The sequence below is a fragment of the Sardina pilchardus genome, chromosome 8 (assembly GCF_963854185.1).
Source record: "Sardina pilchardus chromosome 8, fSarPil1.1, whole genome shotgun sequence".
In the NCBI taxonomy this organism is placed as follows: domain Eukaryota; kingdom Metazoa; phylum Chordata; class Actinopteri; order Clupeiformes; family Clupeidae; genus Sardina; species Sardina pilchardus.
Genome location: NC_085001.1, coordinates 24,700,985 through 24,721,619, shown reverse-complemented (window position 1 = coordinate 24,721,619; position 20,635 = coordinate 24,700,985). Strand labels below are relative to the sequence as shown.

Here is a 20,635-nt window from a genome sequence, read left to right as displayed (position 1 = left end):
GGTTTATAACGAGAAGTGCCATTGACGAGCCCGGCGCTGTTCTAAAAGTTGAACAGATTTCAACTTTGAGCGCTCTGAGCGCTGCGACAAAAAAACGTTTTTTTCAGCCGAGGGCGCTCAGCGCTGTGAGCGCTGAGCTACATAGACTTAACATTGAAAACTGTCGCCGTCGGCGCAAAAAACGCGTTTGGTGGACACGGCACCTTATTCTGCTGATTGCAATTTCAACACATTTGTAATTATTTTTTGGTTATTCAAGTCTATGCCTTAGTGACAAAGGGACAATCCAATGACAGTGGCAAGGATGAATGTTAACAGCTATCTTTCACTTGAACGTAGTTTCATGGAATATTTTTCATGGAATATATGAAATATGTATGAGAGTGTGGTTGAACCAGGCTTATTAATTATTACTGCAAGTGCATTTGTTACGTGTAATATTTTAAACAAAATCAACCAGAATTTAGAAGCCTATAACCTGTTTTAACAAAATGTTTGTTCAAATCCAGTAGAAAGGAATAACTGCTAACATTAACGCATGCTGTCTGATGTTTTGAAGTGATGATCTTATTGTTTCTATTAGAATCTAGTTTTAGAATGTTTCTTGAATGTTTATGAAAATGTACTTACTGTAGATTTGTTGCAGAAAGGCTATTCATTATTGTGAGTGACTGACAATCAATATGTATTCGTCATTTGTCTTTAAATCGACCCCACTCACCATATGTCCATGTTTATGAACAACATACTGTATTAAAGAACGCTTGTCAGAATTTTACTGTTCTAATTGCTTATCTATCAGGATGAGCTCCCTGAGAAGAACTGTGCAACAGGAAAAAGAAAAAATACCTTAGAAGCTAGCTGGGATTTGATTTAAATGCAGACAATTGAATGTGTAAACTGGTTTGTATTTACACCCAATTAACCTTATTTCTCAAAGGAAACTGAGCTGAGCTGAGCTTTTTATCCTCAAATTATGCTCCATATATCTTGTTCAGAGCTGCAGCTGCAGGCTGCAGGCAGTTGGATGTCTTAATTGTCCATCTCCATAAAATGAATTTATCTTTGTATCAGCACTGAGCATTTGAAGGCTATTTTAACAACCTTTAATACTTGAATGAAGTACAGAATGAGAACTGTTTAGAATAATCACAGTTAAGCCTGATTCAGACTACATCTCTGGCAACTGCGCGTCGGCTGCGTTACAGTACCTGTCCGTTTTCATTTTGGTGCCCATGTGAACAGAGCTTTCATACTGCCCGCGTGACATGGATGTCTCAGGCATAAAAGCAGGCATTCTTAACACCATTTTGGCCCTGTAAACAGGAAACAATCATAATGGTTTGGTCTGAGCCAAAAACTATTTCAGCCATTTAACATGTTGCATCAGCAGCACATAGAGGGGTGTCATGATTTGTTGCTCAACACCCTTTCACTGGAATCAAGGACTCTACCTTTAAATGTTAAATATCTGTCAGTGCTGACATATCAGTTAGGAGGTCAGTTGTACAGTAGGTAATGTGGTCTTCAAGTGTTACTGTAGGTAAAATATTGTAATTCTGAGTTCATAAATGTGCAACATCGTAATCACAAGTTGGAAATTAGTGGCCTATTAGCCTGCTTGATTTGCATTGAGCTCAATGAGCATCAAACAGGCTAATAGGCCTACTGGAAAAAACACCATGCCAATCTCTAGCTATGGTGAAGGGTATGTGATGATGTGGGGCTATTTTAATTCCAACGGCCAAGGGAACTTTATCAGGATGCATAATTTTTGGAATTGAGACATTAAGATCAAATGTCAAATGATGATTTTATATTCCTATTTTTAGCCAACTTTAGCATGGTATCAAATACATTTTCTCCCCACTGTACATGTTATTATGAGTAGTATGGGAGCACTCATGGTGTTTTAATACTCTGAGCAACACTTATTATTTGGACAGTACAAGGGCATCAAAGTTAGCCTGGCTATCCCTAGACCAAGCTCAATCTTTTGAGATTGATCATTTGTCTGGGGCGTCTGCACTGTATTTGTACTGCACAAGAGACATGATCAATGGGTAGTTCAAATGACTGTGCGCTTGCATAGTCCTTCAACCAATCAGACCAAAGATCCGGGTGCACCAAATGGATCAGCCAATTTGTGACAGAAACAAAAGAGATCAATGCGCCTGAGCTGCAGGGCGAAATCCAATCGCCAGCAGATCGGTCTGGGTTTACCTAGTGTACATCAAAGTTGGAATAACGACATCTCATCTAGGAAAATCAGATCTTTCGAGGAGCATGTGAAGCAGCATAACATACGCTACAACACTGGCCCCTGCTGTTACAATGCTGAATGCTTACAGTGTCAGGGCTGCTCATTTTGATTGACGCAGTGCATGCTACGTCGATGACTGCTGATGACTCAATGAGCAATGGTAGTAGTTACGGTATTGCCCAGCAGATGTCACTGTTGAAAAAGCAAAGCAGCAGTCTCTAGTATCTTGATAGTGATATGATTCACACAAGTAAAACTGTTCCGCTTATGATAATTAAAGCAATGGTAGGAATATAAATTACTTAGGTGAAAAGCCATAGAGTAGTCCAATATGTAAGGCAAAGCCAATGATACATTTAATGAATTCCATTACAGATCAAAAATGTCAAATTCATAGTCCATTCAACTAACTACAATTCCAGTTTATTGCAAGGACTATAGGACTTGATTCTCTTCAGTTACACAGCATCCAAAATAAAGGGTAGTGCACAACAGAGTAAATATATACTTTTATATATATATATATATAATATATACACACACGCACACACACACACACACACTGACATACACACACGCATACAAACATCTTCACTTACAAAATTAACTGCAAGAGAGAATACTTCATTTGTCAGTCAAGGCATCCATTTTCATTTTTTTTTTTCTTTTGAAATTTGCAACACCATGGTGAAAACATCTCATTTCCATGACAGCCAAACACGGCTCCCTATCGCTCTGCCGCACCTCTTTAACAATCGAGAATATGTAACATGGCGGCACAGGAGAGAGAAACGTGCAGTCTGGCTCTGCTCTCAGATGAACCCATCTCTTTAAGACCAACCGATTATTTCTACAGGATACATGGAATACAGTGAGTGGGATCGACTTAAAAATGAAGCAGAAGATATGAACGGAAAACACTGTGTGTGACACCACTGCTCCGTGTGAAGGGCTGTTTTGGTCAAACGAGACAAATGTGACAGAGGCCGAGGCAAGAGAGGCTCACAAGGCTGATAGAGATGGCCCTCGCTCACGCCGATTACCATCTCCATAGGAGTGATAACACCAGGCCCTTCCACTGTTTAAAACCACGAGCACCTGGGTGAACTATAGTAATGCGCTTTGTGTTGTGACATCATGGTCTTCCTCACACAGACTTACAATGTTACTCAAGAAATTTCCAGAATCACTCAAAGGCTTAAGCTAAAGATACACGTAATTGATAGAAGACTTGCTGAGAAAAACAAGTAAAAATAATACTGCATTTCAAAAGTTATTTTAGAAAAAAAAAAAAAAAAAATCTTTCACAACACATTGAATACTGGAACATGATTTTACACAAGTCCTCCTGAACAAACGATTTCCCATCTCCATCTTGGGTTTGTGCTTCATACTATGGCTAGTGGCAGTTGAATTCCATACCCGAAAAGTTCCTTTGATAACGATCACAGTCTCAGGTACTGCACTTTTCTTTCTTTCTTTTTTTTTTCGTCCAGTCTCGAGACAGGAATTTAAAGCAGTCTACCGGAGCTCATTTTTGGCCATGCTATTCCCAGGCGCAGTGCTAGTCCACCAGATCTCTGTAAAGCATACTGGAGCCTCTGCCAGGGGAGAGATGGACAGCATGGAGGCATGGGGGGGGGGGGGGGGGGGGGAGAGAGGTGTGCTGGGGAGTAAGGAGGGGTGGGGACTGAGATGGAGCCTGCTGGACATCAAAAGCCTGCTTTGAGGCAGGGGTGCACATCATGGGTGAACTCTGGACCTCTAGAGGGTGAAGCACCTGAAGGGATCATAAACATAAAAACAACAACACTGTCAGTAATCACTAAGGGCTACTATGCATCAGATTAATGGCACGTTATGTGCAATGATGGAGAATTTTATGAGGACGAATACAAAAAATGCATTTCGTTAAATGTTGCAGTTGGTAAGCAAGAGATGTACGTACGCTAGAACATTGATTCAATGTGCTGATACTGTACATGTACGGTATGAAATACCTATAAAAGGTGTATGTGCTGTATATGTATATGTATATGTATATGTATATGTATGTATCTGCATGTATATAAAGGCAAAGTTTCCTATACTGTACAGTACTTACAGTACTTGGGCTCTGTTGACCGGAGTTCAGGTGCTAGTCATGCAAAGGGATTTCCGAAGGGGTCTCTAAAGGCGTCTGGCCCTCCAGACTTGATGGCGGGTGCACTCTAACAACATCAGAAGGGGGAAATGTTAGTCACTAGCAATTGGGGAGCGCAGTGAGCCACACTGTGCCATTCAACATCGCTCTGTGTACTGATAAATTTGTCAAGTCACACACAGTCTCTCAATTTATAGCTGCCTCCCTACAAAGAGCTAGACCGATATTATATCTAGACTGACTGACTGACCAAATGATTCAAACGTCTTTTGATTGTCCTCATTAGGATTGTAATGTGACAACACTGAACTACAATTAGACACAGACATGGAATATTCCGTGACCTTCTCAGGTTTCCACATACTGTAAGCAAAGCAGAGAGCAAGAGAGAGCACACTGTTCTGTACTCACAGTCATGGGTGCAGAGGATCCAAAGAGACCAGCTCCAAAGGGATTGTCAAAAGGGGCCTGACCTATGGTCTGGGCTTTCATCGGTTCTGTCATAAGAAATATAAGAAACTCATTGAATTCCACATACGAAAATACTCTAATAACTTGACAAGGTTCTTGTGGAATGTCCTAAGATTCAAGGTGAATCGCGTTTAAGTGTTGGAACTGACATTACACTTGCACAGATGCATACACAGGTGCATATTTCGCATTTTAGAAATTTACAGTAAAGGAATTGCATTTTTCATTGCAATAACCAAAATCAAGGAATACGTACAACCTCATAAAACATGCACAGGGAACAACAAAATAATTTAAATCTTTAATTTATGGATGAATCTGTAGTTTACAAGACATCTTGCGTTAGCATGGTAAGGGCTCCAGATACTAGCCCTTCTGCAGAAGAAGCGCTGAGCTTAAAAGTTTCCCGCTCACCCTTCCTAGCAGGAACGGCAGGAGGCTTGGCCATCTGGAAGTCCTTGAACATGTCCTTCACGGGCACGTCTCTGTTCACTTTGTCCCCGAGAGGGTCCAAATCCAGGAAGGCTTTGCTGTCCACCTTGGGCGCTGCCCGCGGTGGCACCTCAGGGGGCGGGGGGCTGGAGGTGGGCGGCCCACTGCCCAGTCCTCCTAGGCCCGGGGAGGGCATGGGGAACACGGAGGACTGGAAGGGGTTCCCCACCGGGGCAGGCTGGGCCCAAGTCCCATTGGAGACCGGGGCGCTGGGCTGGACCCAGGATGGAGGGCTGCTTGCAGGGGGGAAGGTCGAGCCGAAGGCTGCTGGAGCAGCCCCCCAGGCGGGCACGGGGACAGGGGCCGGGGGGAAGGCAGCAGGCTGGGGGAAGGGGCTGTTGGCGAGGAGCTGGGGAACAGCGGGGCCAGCAGGCGGAAAGATGGTGGACAGAGGCTGGCTCCAGGGAGCTGAGCTTGGAACCGGAGCTGGAGGAGGGGGCCCGAGAGTCAACCCTCCTGAGAAGGAGAAACAGAAAAAGAAATGTAATGAAAATCAAATGTCTTCATGTGATCAACCCATTGACTTTTCACTGGATTCTGTCAAGTGACAGTTATTGACAACTACCATTACTCTGTCTTGTTACTTATGACCAGGGCATGAAGTTAACTTTTTTGGCCACCAGCCATTGTGGCGGGTGGATTTTGAAATCCACCAGCCACTGTGTTCTTTTACCAGCCAAATTTTTTTGTGTCCAAAATAAAAATGAACAAAATATACATAGCCTAAGCACAGCTCATTACTGGAGTAACGTGCAAAACCTCTTTTGAATGGCATCAGTGTAGACAGGCATATCAGTCAAGACAATCACCCGATCTTAGGCTACATGGTGTTACAGTGTATCTCTGTAAACATTGTTGCGAGTCTCGTTTTAACAGTGTTTTTCAGTGTTTCGTTGTTTTATTGGCTACCCGCCAATGTGGCAGGTAGGTTGAAAGTTTCACCTGCCAATCACAAAAGTTACCCGCATTTGGCTAGTTGGCGGGTGCCAATTTCATGCCCTGCTTATGACTATGAGTATTGTTTTACAACTTCTCTATTTCCATTAGACTGTGTTCAGTGGGAGTCTGAAGGTGTCGGAGCCTCACCAAGAGCAGCCATAGTGTCCGAGGTGCTCACTGGACTCTTGCTGAAGAGGGATGCAGGGAGCACTTCTGGCTGAGGCGGAGATGGCACCTCTGTGTGACTGGGTGATGCAAATGGATCTGTACCAGATTTTTCATTTGTAGGAGACTGCCCATGAAACAAAAACAGATTTATGAAAAACATATTAGAATACATGTAAAAATATATGAAGATTAAAAGTTCAAAATAGCTAATGGAATTGGCACAAATGCATTTTTTGTAAGCGTCAAAATGTAATTAAGTGACGTTATTAATAGTTTCCTGATAGAGCTAGAGAGAGCTAGCGTAATGAAGAAGTCGAGCACAGCCCCGGTCAACCCAAGCCTTACCTTTAGGAGATAAATCACTGAAGCAGTAAAGTGAGAGACAAAATGCATTAGCAAAGCATGACTGAGCACAGTGATTTCAGAAAGAAGAATGTTAGGGGACGCTGACCAAAGATGGAGGTCAAGTGCACATCAGCAGACTTGAGTAACGCTCTCATTTCATGCTGGACAGAGACAGACATACATTCTCCACACACTGAGAGGAGCTCATCCGCAGTGACATATGGAGTATTTGCATCTAGCTTAAACCAGACAGCGCCCCACACACACGTCATCCATTAAAACATAAATAAACACACACGGCTGAGCATAGACAGAGACTCAGATGCGCTCCCATCCTCTCTCTCTCTCTCTCTCTCTCTCTCTCTCTCTCTCTCTCTCTCTCTCTCTCTCTCTCTCTCTCTCTCTCTCTCTCTCTCTCATTCTCACCTTCACACTCCTCCTCCCCCGCCCACCCTTGGCATTCATCGGAGGAGGGCTGATGATGACCGAGTCCTTGGCTTGAGCGGTGTTGACGGCGGCGACAGCGGGCTCAGCTTTGACCCCGTTCGGCACGGGCTGCCCCTGGTCGGCCGCCTCCCCGAAGGGGTTGGGGACGGCCGCGGCGTGGTGACCGTTCTGCTCCGGCACGGGGATGGGGTGGCTCGCCACCTGGGTCCAGGCACCAGCCTCCGTCCCCGCCCTGCTGTCCAGCGGCCACTGCCCGTTGCTCAGCGGGGTCTGGACGGCCGTGCGGTGGGAGATCTGGTCGAACTGCTGGGCCAGGTAGTCCGAGTCGCCGTTCTTGCCGCCGGTGCCGTTGAAGAAGGTGGCCGAGGAGGGGCTCGGAGCTGCTGCTGCGGCGGCGATGGCGGCGGCGGAGGAGGAGGAGCACGACGACGAAGACGAGGAGGAGGAAGACAGGGAGACGGCGCGCAGGCCGTTCTGGGAGAAGGGGTCGTCGCTGAAGGGGTCCGGGCTGGGGGTGGGGAAGAAGCTGAGCTGCGAGGAGAAGGGGTTCTCAGGCGAGAGGCTGGGCGGGGGCCTGAGGACAGAGCAAGAGGAGGAGGAGGCCATGAAGGGGTTGCCCTTCACGCAGTTCTGGTTGCTGTCGATCTCAGTGGACAGATCCATCAGCAGGATGTCCTGCGGCTCCTGCAGTGGAGAGAGAGAGGGGGGAGGGGGGGGGGGCGCAGGGACAGATGGAGAAGCAGGGAATGCAAGAAGAGGAAAGAGGGAGCACGTGAGGAGTACAGAGGAGAGGAAGGAGAGAGAGAAATGACGAAACAACAAAAAAGTTAAACGGTAAAAAGGAAAAGTGAGAGAGAGAAAGAGGAAGCAGGAAGAAGAAAGAAAGGAAAGGGAGAACAAGAAAGACCGGAAGGAAGGGATGAGCGGATGGGGAAGGAAAGGTGACATTGAGAGAGGGAGGGAGAAATAGAAATTAGTTGGGATTCTCTCCTTCCTCTCGGGCTTACAATAAGCTACCCACATGACGCACAGGAATGGCATGTCACATGCAATGAAGTCGCAAAGCCCTGGTGGATATTATGTCTGACGTGTGATGCATGTCGTTTGCTGATGAGCGATGAGGTCCACAGCAGTCCAAATACAGGGTGCAGTCAATGACTTTGATTGGAACAGATGATGTGCTCACAGTACACGCACTGATGGATGATTGCACTTGTTTGTCAGTTAGTTTACCTGGGCGTGATTGCTCAGTCATTGCCATTCAAAGCAGGGGAGAGGTAGAATAACAGGATTACAAAACCATTTCAACGCAAAACAAAACCAGACATCTCTCTCTGTCTACAGTACAAACACTGATGCTCACTGTGGCTATCATGAAGAACTTGGCTAGGCTACTGATCAGCACTTATCGATACAAAATACAGACCACGACTATTTTATCCCTTTGAGATACTGAAAAATACAGAGTGGAGGCAAAACACGTCCCTTGGTAATGCAATGATAAAATACCAGGGTGTGCTCTGACACATTATTTTTTCCATGTCAGTGAGTAGAAAACAGGATATTCTAAGACACAGTCCCTCTACAGTCTCTCTTCTGCATAGGCTCTTGTTATACTAAAGTCATAGCATGGGGGGGGGGGGGGGGGTTCCTCACTTATGTCTCCAACAGCCTCCGCTGAATGTTGCCTCATAGAAACAACACATACAGTTTTGGTCTGTTGGCGTCTGTCCAAGTCTGTTACTCCCCTAGACCTCATTTCCTTGAGCCAGGCCCAGACTAGATGGCTTTGGCTCGGCACAGACACAACAAATGCACACACAGACACACACACACACACACACACACACACACACACTCAGAGACATCTGCTCACAGACTGGCAAGGGCTGCTTGCATTAACAGACTTTCCTGCACTGACGTCAAACCGTAACCACCCAACCAGCCACACATACAACTAAATCTCTAGCTTCAACAGGGCCTTGTTAACTGCAGTGGGAGGTTTAGCTTGACCCTGGTTAGCAGAAGCATTAATAGCATCCTACCACACACACATACCCAAGTATGTTATCATGGGTCAGATAGGGACACTTATACAGAGGTAGTGATGTGTCACGGTGACCTGAGCTAAGACTTGCTGTAGAACACACATTCATCTGAATCAGACTAGCATAGTGTATGTGTGCTTGTGTGTGTGTGTGTGTGTGTGTGTTTGTCTTCAGACTGTGTACTCTTATACTTGGCAACAGGACTCACTGAGGGGGAATGCAAATCTGGTGGGGTTGACATGTCTCCAAACAAGTCCAGTTGTTCCATGCCCTGAAAGAGAGAGAGAGAGAGAGAGAGAGAGAGAGAGAGAGAAAGAAAGAAAGAAAAACAGAAAGAGAGAGAGAAAGATGAGATGCCAGAGCTTTAACATCAAATAGTTGTACAAGCATTCCTAGCCCCTATAGCTCTGCCAAAGAATAATTCTGTTATTATTGATGTGGAATGTAATGTTTTTCTCATGAGTTTGGTCATCACATATTCTGTTTTCTCTCAGTTTGCCATCTGAAAGAGAGAAAGCAGGCAAAACAGAGAGAGAGAGAGAGAGAGAAAGAGAGAGATGGGGAGAAAGAGAGACAGACAGAGATGGAGAGGAAGAGAGAAAGAAAGAAAAAGAAACAGACATACACAGAGAGAGAGAGAGAACGTGTGTGTGTGTGTGAGAGAGAGAACGTGTGTGTGTGAGTGCGAGTGTGAGTGTGTGTGAGTGTGAGAGAGAGAGAACGTGTGTGTGTGTGTGTGTGTGTGTGTGAGTGAGTGTGAGTGTGTGTGTGAGAGAGAGAGAGAGAGTGTGTGAGTGAGAGAACCCTCTGTGCTGGTGTGCAGTGTAGCAGTAGGACACGGTCAGCGGGGGGGCTTGGCTATAGCGCTACGGCGAGCGGAGCGGAGCGGCGACATGGCCGATGGCTGCAGACGGTATGCGACTCGTCTCGCTCACTTCCTGTCTGCTAACCTCATTACTCTGCCCCCAGGGGTGGGGACGGGGGAAGTCGCTGACACAGCAGTGGACAAAATCACTATGGGGCACACAACCAACCGCCGCACCCAAATCCACACCAAGGACACAGTCCTCCTTATACACATCGGTATCTATCTTGTGATACTACTAAGGCACTCATCTAAGCATTAAACTGCACATTTAAAACTCCTCTCCAAACACCAGAGGGCACTGTAGGGTACTAAACAGCCAGTGTCGAAGCTGAACTCAAAGGGCAACAATTCAACTGATACGGTGTTGGTGAGGGGACATGTGTGCATGGTGAGTGTGAGAGAGTAACAGCACTACACAATATCTGCAGTGCCACATGGCTTGAAAGTGCTGTCGCAAACCTTGACCCATTGATACCAAGAAAACTTCAAAAAGGGTTTTAGGCTTTAGGAAGTTTTAAACATTCTGTCTGTCCATCTGCATGGTGTGGCATGACCGAACCGGTGACTCGGGCCAACAAAGACTGACCTCTCAGCTTGGAGTTGTTAAAGTGTACGGTTTCGCAGTGCTGAATCACAACGACCCTGACCTGTTTGGAGCTGACTGGACTGCTGACACAGTTGCACACAGGCTAGGGAGAGACTGTATGTTCATCACACATCAATGTTTCTATTTCTGATTTGTCAGAACCCCCCCCCCCCCTCCACCACAGTTGTCAGTCCAATGTTCAGCTAATACCAATACATGTTATGATATTCTCCCTGCTGGTTCTCCCTTCATGTTCTCCACTAGAGTTCTACCCCAGTGACATGAAACGAAGGCTGCTTTGTTGGTGATGTTGTTTCTGGTTGCTAAGGCTCTCTGGCTGGCCGCGCAGGTTGTTGTGCTTAACAGTTGTTGGTTACAGGCGGCCCATGCTACACTGCGGAGGAGAGTCTGGGCACAGCGTGTGGTGGCGCGCGCTGAGGCGCTCTTGAGCCAACTGAGCATGGCTGTGGTTACCGGCGTCATATTGTGTTGTATTGATTTATCTTCGTCGTGGATTGGCCACTGTGGAAAGTCCCCGCAAATAGCACAAAGAACCTTTCCTGTAAGTAGGCTAACTGAAATAATACACAAACAGGGAGACACCTACCTTCATCTTGTCACCTTGGTTGCCATTAGTTGAGTCAGTGCCATTCTGAGAAGACACACAAAGCAATATGTCTAATTAGTCAACCACTCCATGGAATTTGTTTCCACTGACAAATGATAATGTGTTTATTTTTAACTGATTGCAATAACAGTGACAATAACACGATTTATACATACCTCCACTACCTTATTTGTTTCATCCTGTAAATTAAAAAAACAAAGCAACATATTAAAACAGATTTCATCATCATCAAACATCTCAGGATTGAGCCTTATGCAACGAACAAACACTCCGGCTGGCTTTCTGTGCTTCATGAGAAGTGATGAGTCTCTAGATCTTTTCACTAAATTACAATGCGTTTGTGTGTGTCTGTGTGTGTGTGTGCGCGCGCATGTGTGTGTGTGTGTATATGTGTGTGTGTTTGACATAATAGCACATAAACAGACACTGGAGCCTAGCGAAGCCGACTCACCTTTGGTGACAGTGTTTATAAGATCTAATTACAGTGCACTGCAGGGCCTGGCAGACTAGCACCTCAGAGAGGCTGAGAGAGGGAGGGATGTCCCCGCACAGGGGCAGGGACTGAGCACGAGGGGGGATGCTGCGCTCCAGACCATAATTAACTCAATCTGATGAGAGCTGCTGCTTCCAGCACATACCCATTAATCAGGTGTGCATGGGACAAATTCAGCCCAGACACACACCCACAGGCAGACAGACGCGCACACACACACACACACACACACACAGGCAGACACAAACATAAACACAAATGCAGTCTTTCACAAAGATTAGAAGACTCTCTGTCTGTCTCTCACACTCTGAGATATTGAAACAAAACGGCAACTGGGTGAACTTTCGTGACCTGTGACTAGAATAACACAGCGTTCACAAGTACATTCACTCCCCCCCCCCCCCCCCCCCCCCACACCCCCCCCCCCCACACACACACACACACACACACCACACAGTTATTAACAGGAAGCCTCACCCACTATAGCTGTGGTTTAACCAAGATAATTCTCACCTTCTTTGAGCCCTCTGCTTCTTTTTTCTTCATGTTGAAGATTAACTGGAAGAGGTCCTTCAAGTCAATAACAAGAGGCTCCGCCTAGAGAGAGCACAGAAACCATCAGTGTACTTGTCAGGGAGTGGGATAAGATAAGGCCTTCATTGGCATGGCAATTCAGTCAATAAAGGCAGACAAATGGACAAAAAAGGCAGAGGGGCTAATAAGCAACATTTACAGTTTCCCAGATTCGTTAAGAAGCGAGAAGAAGTGCTAAAAACTTCTTAGGAACATTCTTAGAAAGCTCCTAAGAAGTTCTTAGCACTTAAGAGCTTCTTAACGAATCTGGGAAACACGGCCAAAGTCTGTATGAAGCCTGATGAAATATGTGGAAATAAAATGCCTTTTTCTTGCATGATATTTTACTGTTGTATATCTTTATTTGGGTAGAAAATGACCCAAATGATGTGTAAAATGAGTGTGAGTTGCAGCGGTCTTCAAACATGAATCCCCCCTAAGCAAACCAACAGTATCCTGACCTGCTGAGCCGTTTTAAGGGCGAAGAACTGATGCTGGCCCTCGGCACCACACACATATCCGAAGGCCCGGTTGTCCGTCACATCCCGCGCGATGAAGGAGATCTTATTGACAGCATGCTCCAGCACAGCCGCCTGGGGAGAACACACAAACAAGGTCAACCTCATGTCATCGCCCCATTTAAACAGACATTATGCTGATAATCATCAAAATCAGAGGCTGAATTGTGCCTTAAATGGCTGTCACGGACGCATGCACGCACGCACGCACGCACGTTTATTTAAGGTGACCCGAGGTGTGGATAGAGAGAGAGAGACTGAGCGCTTCCTTACCCCGGTCTTCTCGTCAGTGATGGTGATGCCCGCCAGGGAGATGTTGACCCACACTCGCTGCTTGTGTTTGCCCTGGGAGCGGGCCGCTGCGGCCTTACCCTGTCCACAGCGGGGCAGAGGACAAACACCGATCACTCTACGGTTCACACATATCTTACCATTCAAAGGGACTGGGGCTTTGTTTATTGAATATGCGCTTGTGTGTGAAAGTGCCTCAAAATGTATCAACTCCCTTACAGACAAGTGTGAGCCTTTGACCTTTGACCTACCTTCAGCTTCATCATGGAGTCCTGACTCATCTTGTCCCCTCTGGCTTCAGGTACATCGTCGACACCGATCAGCTTGGCCTTGTACCGCACCCCATCCCCTTTGAACCTGGCGAGAAGGTACTCATCCGTCTTCTCTGGACTGGCTACACCTGGAGAAACAGTCATGGAAGAGAAAGAGTGAGGGAACAAGAAGGAAAGGAGAGAAAGAGGGAGGAAAGGGTGGGAGAGAGGAAGAGAGAGAGATGAATAACTCAAACACTTGGTTTCCTAGAAGAAAACTTGGCACTAGCCCTCCTCTGACCACAACACATTAAACACCCCCCCACCCCACACACACACACACACACACACACACACACACACACGGCCAAGACAACTCTTTCCACATCCCAGCTACTTCCAATCTGGCCAAAAAAAATCTATGACTCATAGAGCAGTCAGCCCAATGAGCCGCTGCATGTTTTATGAATTCACCGATTCAAACAGTGTCAGTTTAAAAGTCCAACATGGATAACTAGTCTGTCCATTACAGTGGATAAACAGGAAATGTACGGCATAGGACAGCTGAAATCCACTGGGGGAAACAGGAAAGCTGGATTTAAACGCATTATTCGTCTTGACGCTGAACGCATTCTTCTTAGGAGCTTAGCTTCAGTCCAGACAAGCTCTCGCCGAGTGGCCCTGCGAGCTGGAGTGTTCAGGGTGGCCATGAAGGTGTAAATTCCGAGGCTGACCATTAAACCTAATGTTCCGCACCACAGCCTCTCCTGTTCGTTTCTATAGCAACAACCAAGATGAGTATTTGGTGCTCGATTCTTTTTTTATGGCCTCTTTTTTTTCCAGAGAGGAGAAAATAACAACAGAGTCCAAAACAAAAGCAGTCCATTACCAACCCTGCCTTCACTGTTATTGTGTTCAGACACATACACATAGACACACACACACACACACAAATATGAAAATAGGAGAGCACTCGTATCCAAGGAATCACAAACAACACCCTCTCTGAGGAGAGCTCAGTAAATGCAGCAAGGGGATGATGGACAAGAGTGGGCTTGAGTACTGGGAGGGGGGAAAAAAAACTCTTGCCATGGAGCAGTCTCTATGGCTCCACCGTAGTGGCCTACCTCTGGGTATTAGCCCCCCTGCCCCCCCCTCACACACACACACTCCAAGCACATGGTGTTCGGTTCAGGGGGAAATTACCCAATGACTGAAAATGTCACCGAGTTACACCATCCTGCAGTTGAGGTGGGGAGTATTGGGGGGGGGGGGGGGGCAGTTGGTGACGCATGGTGCCACAAGTAAGAAAAAAAAATGAACCAACTCCTCCCTCCATCCGAATCAACATTCATGAACATGAAAGCCCCATATTGAAGTAGGTGGGAGTCAGGCCATTCTTCAACACTTTTTATCCCTGCTTCCTCTTGCCATATATAACCCTTTCTATGACTTCACATTCTTTTCCTCCATCTCTCCCTCTCTACGTATGCATTTTCAATCCCCTGTGTCTGTCTCTTCCTTATCTCTCTCGCTCACCCTCTCCCTCCCTCCTTCCCTCCGTCCCTCGCACACTCACTCACTCCCTCTCTCTCTCCTCCTTTCATACGGCACTCGGCTCCAGGAGGCTGGCAGCAGCCATGCTCAGCTGACCGTGTGGCAGGGCTCCCTGCTCGGACACGGGCCCTGTGATCCCCTGGGCCCGGGCTGGATAGAGGAGGAGGAGAGAATGCGTATAGGGCTGGTACTGAGGGGGCTGGCAGGAGCCCAGGCCTGCAGGCCTGCTCTGGCTGAGGGATGCCATTGACATTCCCGACATGCACAAGTCCGAACAGGCTGGAGGTTCCCCCCACCCCACACCACCCCACACCACACCACACCACACCACCCACTCACCCACCCTCACTTACCCCTCCAACCCCCCCCCCCCCCCCACCCGACCACCCCACTCCCCATTGAGCCCCAGCAGACAACTGCAACCTCTCGGAGCCGCACACTTCCAAACACAGCCCCACTGCCTGGTTACCTCCCCAACAATCCCCACAACAAACAAACAAACACGCACACACACACACGCACACACACGCAATGGCCAAGGCACCAAATCAGCAACTGGCGTCTCCAACCATCATGACTTGTGGGCATCCTTAGCGGAGACGGAATTAACTCACTTTGTTGGGAGGTGTTAATGTCTCCGGCCGCTGGAACAGAGGACAGTGTCTGCTTTGTGTTTTCTCGCCTGGAATGTGGGAGAGGTAGTGTGTGTGTGACTTCGGGCACCATTCTACCTCCTACAAAAACACATAACTTGTTTTGAGACTAATTGGACCATCAGAGGGCAATTTGTTGAGTGTGGACTATTAAAATAGAGTTGGCCTCCCCGGGAATGAGATCATAAACCAGTCAGTGCCAAGCGTTGCCTGCATGACCTCAGCCAGCATGTCCTTAACAGCTTGACCCTTGACCTCCTTGCTCCTTCAGGAGAGTCCTATTCTGGGGGCCGGTCTCGGACGTCCTGGGAAGCAGACGATATGAGGTGTGCGTTGACACTCAACACCGACAGACACTTAAAAGAGCCAATCAGCTACAAACGAGCCCCCAGAGACACAAGTCAGAGAAACAAATTCTTATCCGCTGAGTAACCAGAGACGTCTTTGGAGATTAACGGTGGATTACGTCAAAGTGACAATAAAATATATATTGACGCGGTTTTACGGCCACCGCAGGAGATCCAAATGAGAGTTCTTTGTTCTCCCTCCTTTCACTTAAAGACTCAAGTGGTTGCCTTGATGTGCCAGGGCGGTCCAGTGAGAATGCACTGCCTCCGTTAGCGCTACTCTGGCTACGAGGCTAAACACGTATTGTTGTGAAAAAAGCCTTTTCACACGGGCTCCTTTCCCCCCCCCCACACACTGTTGTGTGTTCCTGCGGTTCGGCCAACCCCAGATGCACTCTGTCAGCAGAGGCGCAGTCGGGGTCGCGCGGCTCCGAGAGCGCGTGAGAGCCGGCACCTTTTCGCTTTTCCGTGCCAGCGAGGAGCGGGAATGATAAACAGAGTGTCTCGGGGCCCAGCTGGGAAGACGGCGCAGAGACCGGGGAAGCGGCCGTAATGGAACCGCGCTGGTACGGAGCGAGCCGCGGCAAGACAAACAATACCACTGTGCACTGGGCTCAGCTTAACATAATAAATCCAGAGAAGTATTGGGTCAAGGAGGCCCCCGGAATGCTGGATACGGCCCGTTTCCCCGCCTGTTCTGGGGGGGCGGGGGGGGGGGGGGGGAGAGCGTGACCTACTTTCGGGCAGACGTCAAATGGCGTAGCACGACGTCAAGAAAAAAGAAAAATACTGAGAAACTCTGAGTCGGCTCTATGACCCCCAACTCATACATCAAGACCCCCCCCCCCCGCCGGCCCCCCCTCGCCCATAACCCCAACTCCACCTCACCCTCTCAGTCCCCCAGCCCCCAAAAACATACACGAGCTCATGACACGTCAGCCACTTACTGGAATAGTTCAATAGCACGTACAGGCCACAGATGTGTGTTGAAAAGAAAGAGAAAAACATTCCCCGCTCGCCGCGATCATTTGAACATTCTCAACTGGCCTCGTTCAGTTTTGCTTCTCCAATGGTGCTTGATTTGAATTCTTTACAGGACTCTACGGACTGCCTCAGAGGCAATTTTCAGTTCTGACAAAAAAAAAAAAAAAAACTCTGAATGTTTGAGTCTTTCCCCAGGTAGACCCTCTGTAGTTTTAACAGCCGAACCGTATTTTTCTCCTTTCTTCAAATGGCTCCCTGATTACAGCTTTCAGCTTTCCTGGTGTGCTCGAGACCGTTTTAATACTACAAAAAAAATATTTTCTCGGCTGCTTAAATGGGACGGAAAGCAGCAACATATGCACAGCGGTACAAACATACACACACGCTGTTCACAACACTTATCTCGGTTCTTTTTACACACACAATTCAGCTGGCTGGTGCATCTGTTGAGGATTACAAGTGCACACTTTCATATGCTCCCTCGTAAGGGAGAATTTATGACATTTACTCACGTTTTACTGCCTGATGTAATACCCAACCCCCAAATTCCAATCATGTGAATATTTACACTGACTTCTAAGTGATCTTGTGAAACCAGGCAAAGGATGTTGTAAGTAGATCTTATCGACAAAGCAAAGGTCTCACCCCAAACAAGGATGAGATTTTCTCTTCCTCCCTCATGCAGAGAAAGAAAAAAAAAAAACTTTTGACAGTCAGTAAAAAAAAAAAGTTCATTTCTATGCAGAGCACTGAAACAATGTGTTCTTTCATCTGGAGCACAGCAGTGTAAGGGGAGGACTCTCTGAGTGATGTACAACGGGAGGATATCGGAATTTAATTCTCCTTAGCAGAATCGTCTAATGCGGGTCCAATGTGGCCGCTCTCTCTTTTTGTTGTTTGGCTGTGCGGCTTCCCAGCTCAGCTGGGGACGTGGCCTCTGGGCTCTTCTCCCGAAGTGACCGAGGCCTGGAGGGGAACGGCAGGTCTCCTCTCGCTCCCCTCCACGGGCGCTCCGCCGCACTCCTGCCCCGCCCCTCCCCTCCCCTCCCCTCCCCTCCCTGCCCCGACACGTTTCACCTCCCCACTAATGACACGCTGACTCGACTCCGCGCTCACGGCTCTGCCCCTGACAATGAGTGACTCCACGAAAATAGACAACGCGACTCCCCGCACACAAGAGCCGCCAGCACGACAACAAAAGAGAGAGAGAGAGAGAGAGTCAGCCACCGGGAAGACTACCCATTAAAAACACACACAATTATGTAGAAACACTCTCCCAGGCTCTCTCTCTCTCTCTCACACACACACACACACACACACAGATATACGCACTAGTGTGTGTAGTGTTGCATGGGAATACACCAGGGGAACATTCAACCCATTATGTGTGTGTCAGATACATGAGGCGAAGGCTGGTCTGTCTGGGCTGAGGTTTGGTTCCAGCAGCAGCAGCAGCAGCGGGGACAGAATGTAATGTGAAAAGTGTGAGCTGAACCGGCGCCGAGAACATGACGACGGGTCCGCTCGGCTGTGATGGGAGAGAGAAGCCATGTTTAAAAATAAATGCGCTGAAATCCCCACAGCACCGAAATAAGCGACGGCGTCACAGCCCACACGCTCCCTGATACCACTGCACAGAGTCTAGGGACAGTATCTATCACTCACACACACACACACACACACAGACACACACACACAGACACAGAGAGGGAGAATGTGGGAGCGATAACTCTCATGTGGGAGAGATAACACCCACATCCATTGGCCACCGGCCACACACACAATCATGTAACCAATCACACAGTCACTTTCTGCCACAAACCCAACATTTGCAAACTCTTACACAGTGCACACACCAATAGTCACACTAACACACACAGAGACACATACAACACAGAGACACACACAACACAGAGACACATACAACACAGAGACACACACAACACAGAGACACACACAACACAGAGACACACACAACACAGAGACACACACAACACAGAGACACACACAACACAGAGACACACACACACACACAGAGAAAGACACACACAGAGAGAAAGACACACACAGAGAGAAAGACACACACACAGAGACAGACACACACACAGAGACAGACACACACACAGAGACAGACACACACACAGAGACAGACACACACTCACACACACACACACACACAGAGAAAGACACACACACAGAGACACACACAGAGACAGACACACACACACACACACACACACACAAACCCCTTTCTCAACACACATACCTTTCTTCTTCTCCTTCTTGGAGGGCGTCTTGATGGGCGGCTGCTGCTCCGTTGGAGACGGTGCACTGCTGCTCTCCACGTCAGCGGACATGACGACCAGGGGCCAGGACTTACGCCGCACCACCACGAAGAGCAGGACTGGGAGGGAGGAGGAGGAGGAGGAGGAGGAAGAGGAAGAGGATCGGGGAAACTCTGATCACGGATGGCCTTCCACAGCCACGCTCAGCACTGACACATAGCCCAACGGCACCTGCAGGAGAGAGAGAGGGATAGAGAGGGAGAGAGGGAGAGAGAGAGGGAGAGAGGGAGAGAGGGAGAGAGAGGGAGGGGGGGATATAGAGAGACCAAATGAGGAGGAAAGAGGTAGGAGGAGAGTTAGAGATAAGAAAGTGAGGTGACACCCAGAGAGAGAGAGAGATAAACAGAGAGAGATGGAGAGATAGAGAGAGGTGTAGAGAGGGAGAGCAGGAAGGAATACAGAATACAGAGAGCGTAGGTGTGAGTGGGCAGAAAAGAACAAATGCAAGAATAGAGGATGAGTGTGAGAGAAAAATGAAATGATGAGATAGGGAATGGGAAAGAGAGAAAAAAACATCAATGGAATTCAGTTGCTTGTTTGGCATTGAAAAATCAACAGAGATATTGAATAAAAAAAAAACATAGGCTTAGATGAAGAATGTACAGACCATGATTGGATTGCTGTGTAACTGAAAAGGCCTCATCACTTAAAAGCAAATGTCTGCTCGTATTTTAAAAACACACAGCCTGTGATGGGTTTTATAGTTTAGCCTGTCTCTTTAGAATGTTTCAGCTTCTAACTGGTTAAAATGTTAAGTCTCTTAGTGAGACAAAGGAGTATATGTTGTTGCAGACACTGGCATTATAAGACTTTAGAGCATGTCTACAACAAACCAAAAAAAGTTACATATCACACTACAGGTTCAAAAAATACTGCAGACTATAAAAATCTCCCAACAGTTTGAGACTCAAATAGTTCAGAGCGGGGAGCATGGGCGTATTACTCTCGTTCAACACGGCGGGCTTCTATGCTGGGCCTTCCATATTCCCAACCCACTGCATGTTACATCAATGCGGGGCAAATGACTCAACGGCGGTAACAGGAATCAAACGGGGCACTGCTAAAAACAGAAGCTGTATAAACATCCTGCCCTGGCCTCAAGTGAGCGGACAGCATTGTGAAGGTCTACACACACACACACACACACTCAACAACACATTTTCTACAACACCCTCACACACCGGCACCTAACATTCCTGAACTAGACGATTAGAGTTCGTCCAGT

At 47.4% G+C, this 20,635-nt stretch overlaps 1 protein-coding gene across 2 annotated transcripts in view; it reads right to left on the bottom strand.

Moving 5' to 3' along the window:
• Positions 1–2,597: 2,597 nt before the first annotated feature.
• Positions 2,598–20,635, bottom strand: part of si:ch211-204c21.1 (disabled homolog 2) — a 29,226-nt gene continuing 11,188 nt past the window's right edge. For both annotated transcript variants that reach the window (XM_062543313.1, XM_062543314.1), the window contains exons 2-15: positions 19,332–19,581; positions 13,525–13,673; positions 13,256–13,354; positions 12,926–13,057; positions 12,405–12,488; positions 11,554–11,577; positions 11,378–11,422; positions 9,525–9,587; positions 7,248–7,952; positions 6,456–6,600; positions 5,292–5,825; positions 4,818–4,903; positions 4,368–4,473; positions 2,598–4,043 (exon numbers count right to left, since the gene is read on the bottom strand). In XM_062543313.1, the coding sequence (XP_062399297.1) occupies positions 4,405–4,473; positions 4,818–4,903; positions 5,292–5,825; positions 6,456–6,600; positions 7,248–7,952; positions 9,525–9,587; positions 11,378–11,422; positions 11,554–11,577; positions 12,405–12,488; positions 12,926–13,057; positions 13,256–13,354; positions 13,525–13,673; positions 19,332–19,422 (2,226 nt within the window). In that variant the 5' untranslated portion in view covers positions 19,423–19,581 and the 3' untranslated portion in view covers positions 2,598–4,043; positions 4,368–4,404. The remainder of the gene's footprint in view (positions 4,044–4,367; positions 4,474–4,817; positions 4,904–5,291; positions 5,826–6,455; positions 6,601–7,247; positions 7,953–9,524; positions 9,588–11,377; positions 11,423–11,553; positions 11,578–12,404; positions 12,489–12,925; positions 13,058–13,255; positions 13,355–13,524; positions 13,674–19,331; positions 19,582–20,635) is intronic.